This window comes from Mus pahari, chromosome 14 (assembly GCF_900095145.1).
Source record: "Mus pahari chromosome 14, PAHARI_EIJ_v1.1, whole genome shotgun sequence".
Lineage (NCBI taxonomy): Eukaryota > Metazoa > Chordata > Mammalia > Rodentia > Muridae > Mus > Mus pahari.
Window position 1 is genome coordinate 83512820 of NC_034603.1, and position 4575 is coordinate 83517394.

The 4575-nt window shown below is 47.2% G+C and overlaps 1 protein-coding gene across 2 annotated transcripts in view; it reads right to left on the reverse strand.

The window, feature by feature from the left end:
- Window positions 1-4575, reverse strand: part of Rnf157 (ring finger protein 157) — a 72774-nt gene that overhangs the window by 16034 nt on the left and 52165 nt on the right. For both annotated transcript variants that reach the window (XM_021212324.2, XM_029546204.1), the window contains exons 9-11: window positions 3455-3526; window positions 2628-2787; window positions 2357-2469 (exon numbers count right to left, since the gene is read on the reverse strand). In XM_021212324.2, the coding sequence (XP_021067983.1) occupies window positions 2357-2469; window positions 2628-2787; window positions 3455-3526 (345 nt within the window). The remainder of the gene's footprint in view (window positions 1-2356; window positions 2470-2627; window positions 2788-3454; window positions 3527-4575) is intronic.

A 4575-nucleotide genomic window follows, 5' to 3' on the forward strand; every position in this document is an offset into this window, starting at 1 on the left:
AAAAAAAAAAAAAAAAAAAAACCAAGGCTTTAAAAAAAAAAAAAAAAAAGATCCCATAAGAGATGGTTGTGAGTCACCATGTGGTTGCTGAAAATTGACCTCTGGAAGAGCAGTCAGTGTTCTTAACCACTGAGCCATCTCTTCAGTCCCTTAACTTTTTGTTTGTTTGTTTGTTTGTTTTTTTCAAGACAGGGTTTTTCTGTATAGTCCTGGCTGTCCTGGAACTCACTTTGTAAACCAGGCTGGCCTCGAACTCAGAAATCCACCTGCCTCTGCCTCCCAAGTGCTGAGATTAAAGACGTGCGCCACCACTGCCCGACTTTGACTGAACTTTTTATGTGGCTAAATCTACAGTTTTCCCCTGTTATAGGAGGCTTTCTTAGTTTGTCTAGCCAGTCCCAGAGGCCCCACCTGTCTCTACCCTTTCTTGAAAGAACAGACACTGGCTGCTGCACCTGGCTTCTTCTATGGCTGAGATGACCCAAAGTCAGGTTCTCAGGCTTGTGCGGCAAATCCTTCACCAGGCAGACCACAGTCCCCCTCTTCTACCCAACACCCCTGCTTTTTTATAGTTGTTACTGCTTGAGTAGCGCACCACCCAGATTCTACTGAATAACACACAGTTTATTCTAGGCTTATAATGCTTTATTTAGTCTGTTTTTTTTGGCTTTTGGGTTTTTTCTTTTGGTTTGGTTTTAGATAAGGTGTAGCCCTGGCTGTCTAGGAACGGATATATACACCAGAATGGTCTTGAACTCAAGAGTTCTGCCTGCCTGTCTCCTAAGTGCTGGGATTAAAGGCGTGCCCTGGTGTGCCGGCTGGTTTGTTTTTTAAAAATAGCTAACTAATTGCCCCATCTGAAATCTACTCTATAAGTATCAAATTGATAAAGGGGGGGCTGTAGAGATGGCTGAGCATGTCAAGGTGTTTAGCACTAACCCTGATGACGTGAGTTTGATCTCTGGGAGCCACATAGTAAAAGGAGACCCAATTTCCCAAAGTTCTCTCCTACCAGACATTCCTCATCCTACTGCCCTGGACACACATGCTCTAAATCAATATAAAAAATAAATGTAAAAAAATAAAAAAATAAAAGAAATAAATGTAATTTAAAATGCAAAAAGGACTTCTTCCCTTATGCATAACTAACCAATTTCCCCCATACTGAATAATAAGCCTCTTCTACCACTGGCCAATCGAAGCAGGGCAGGACACGTAGTTGTTTCTTCGTGCTATCTTATAGTGCTAGTGACTGGTCCCAAGGCCTTGCGTATACTAGGTTCATGCTTGATCCCAGAGCCACACCCATCCTCGGCTGATTTATAGCTGCAGACCTTCCAGGTTTCCTCTGATAGCCTCACACCCTATGACTCTAAGGTCAACCATCTTATCTGCTTGGCTTCCAAGCTCTGAAGCCACAAAAAGGATGAAGAAAGGCAGTAACTTTCTTCAAGAATTCAAGTAAAGAGAGAACTTGTTTCAAATCCAAAACAGTCATGCCTGTTTGTGCTCAGGGCAGTCGTGAGCTGGATCCCACTGGAATGAACGTCCAACTGATGGTTCCAGGAAATGCAGATATCAACTGAACTCCAAGTTCCAAAGGAGGAAAAGGAGCTTTCGATGATTAGAATTCGACTTTCAGTTGCAATATTAGTAAGTTGTGTAAGATTTATTTACTTCTGGGGAGTGGTGCACACCTGTAACCCCAGCACTCAGGGGTTAGTTACACATAGGCGGGTCTCTGAGTTCAAGGCCAGTTTGGACTACAGTGAGTTCTAGTACAGCCAAGGCTACCTGGTGAAACCCTGTCTCAAAAAAAATTTACTTTTATTTTATGTGTATGAGTGCTAGCCTGCATGTATATCTGTGCACCATGTGTATGCCTGGTGCCTTTGGAGGTCAGAAAAGGTAAGATCCCCTAAAACTGGAGTTAGAGACAGTTGTGAGCTGTCATGTGGGTGCTGGGGATTGAACCTGGGTCCTCTACAAGAGCAGGCAGTGCTCTTAACTGCTGAGCCATCTTTCCAGCCCCAGTCTTAGTATGCTTTACTATAACATGATCCCAGACAGTCTAAAAAAAAACCCCTAGCATACTCAGGTTTAATTTCTTGATGTAATGTCATCAGATGGCAGGACAAATTGGGTGTGCTGGCTCACGCTTGTAACCCCTGTGCTTGGAAGACACAATCAGAAAGACCACTGTGAGTTTCAGGTCTGGTCTGGTCTACAGAGCAAGTTCCAAGTCAGCTAGGGCTGCACAGTCACACTCTGTCCCCCAAATAAAACCTATAGAAAAAGATGAAGAACGCAGAGAAAGCGGTGCTCTGGAAGGGCCGTGCTTCTGAGCCCAGCTTACCGAATGCTCCTCAGAGTCCGAGGTCTGGGAAGAGATGATGGGGTTAAAGCTGCTTGGGGACAGAGGGCCCAGTTTTTTCCTCATGGCTCGGATCTGAAGCAGTGCCCGGAAGGCTGTGAAGAAGAAAACAGGCCATCAGGACATCCTGTTTCAGGATTAAGGATAAGCAGGCGCTCAGACAGAAGCCATGCGCCCTCCAGCATTCGTCCATTTGCTACGCCAGGTGGGGGACAATGTTCTGATGTTTTGTGCCCGCCCCTCAAGGACTTACGCAGCCGGCAGATGGGGCAGTTGTTGGCCTGGTAGCGCAGAGTGTCTGCGCAGGTGTTGCAGAGGCAGAGATGCCGGCAGGGCAGGATCAAAGTGTCGCGGACATCTGAGAGACACACCACACACTCCGCGCTGTTGTCACTGACGTCATCCTCTGCCACCTGGCCAGGAGGAGACACAGCTCATCACTCAAGGCCTTCCATCTCTCACAAGTTACTCACAAGTCAGCGCAGTTGAAGAGTAGACACACCCTGGGAACTGTATCTATGCTGACGCTGGACTTTAGTTTATGCACTGTGTTTTTTAAATTAGATTTTATTTTATTTTATTTTATGTGTATGGGTATTTTGCCTTTTGAATGCCAGGTGCTTGCAGAGGTCAGAAGAGGGTGCCAGATCTCCTGGAGCTGGAGTTAGAGACTGTTGTGAGTTGCCATGAGGGTGCTGGAATTGAACCTGGGTCCCCTGGAAGAGGAGGCAGGCTCTTAGCCGCTGAGCCATCTCTCCAGCCCCCGCAGTGCTTTTGCTGCTTGGTCCTGCTGCCTCTCAGGACTGCCTGCCTGAAGGTGAGAGACTGCGCTCACCCCTGAGCTCATTCCCTCTGAAGGTCTGAACACAAGGGACCTTGGAGAGCACGGAGCTAAGGTGAAGGGGAATACAAGACCCTCCAGGAACCCGAGCCCAGCTAAGCTGCAGAGCACAAGGGTAGATCCAAATTGAGAATCTTCTCGTAGGACTGGGCTGGCTCCTCACCCTCAGCCCTGGCCAGACGCGGGTTCTCACTTTGCCTCTGGGAGAGAGAAAATGCTGAATTTTGAACAAACCTCACCTTGGACTCTTGTGTGTTGTACTTGTTTTCAATCCCGTAGATCTCCTGAAGAAGGTAGCTGACCCCATCCACCTGAAGAGGGAAGAGTGAAGGCCAAGGATAGGCTCACCACCGAGAGACCGGGGCAGAGGGCTGGCCATTTCCCAAGGTAACCCAGGACCAGGGCTTCACAAAGAAAAAACTCCAGGGCCTAGAAAGGATGCCTTTTTTTTTTTTTTTTTTTTTTTAAAAAAACAAAAACAAAAACAAAAAAACCCTTATGTTTAACTTACGCATTTGAGAGGGAAAGCCAATGGAATGTTTCTTTTACCCACTATCATATCCTACAGGGAGCATGCAATTCCACACACTGGCTGACTATGTATTTTGTAGCTCATTCTTACAGACAGCTGTAAACAGCATTGACTCAAGAGGACAGAGTAAGCATTCGCTGTAGGAGAAACCTTAGTTTAAATATTATAGAAATAGCAGCAGAGATGGGCCAAGGTGTGTGGCTCAGCTGGGAGAGTGTTTGCCCAGCACTGTGTGACCTTGGTGTGGCAGCGCATCGGGGAGAGGGAGGCCGGAGTAGCCTTCAGTGTCACCCTCCACTCACACTTAAGACCCGTCTGGGATACACAAGACTGAAAGGAAAGATAATGGCAAGGACAGAAAGGAAGACAGAAAAGGAAAGGTAAGGCAGGCGTGGTGGCTAATGCCTGCAGTCCCAGCACTTGGTAAGCTAGGCAAGAGGACTCTCATGAGTTTAAGGCCAGCCGGCACTACATGGCAAGTACCAGGCCAGCTGGGGCTGCATAGCCAGACTCTACCTCAAGAAGAAAAGACAAAGACAGAGACATGCAGGTCATGGGAAGACATGCAAGTGGTACACACCCACGAAGCCACCCTCATGCTTTCTCTATTTTATAATAAGGCTTATTTCTTTTTACTTTAGGTGTTTGTAATACACCTGAGTTTACATACGTGCACCATCTGTGTGCAGGTGCTCACGGAGGCCCAAAAGTGCCAGATTTCCTGGAGCACCATCGTTCCAGCACTCAGGAGTTACCTGCTGTGGGTGTTGGGCGCTGATGGCCCTTCACAAGGGCAGCAGGTGCTCTAACCACTGAGCCATATCTCCA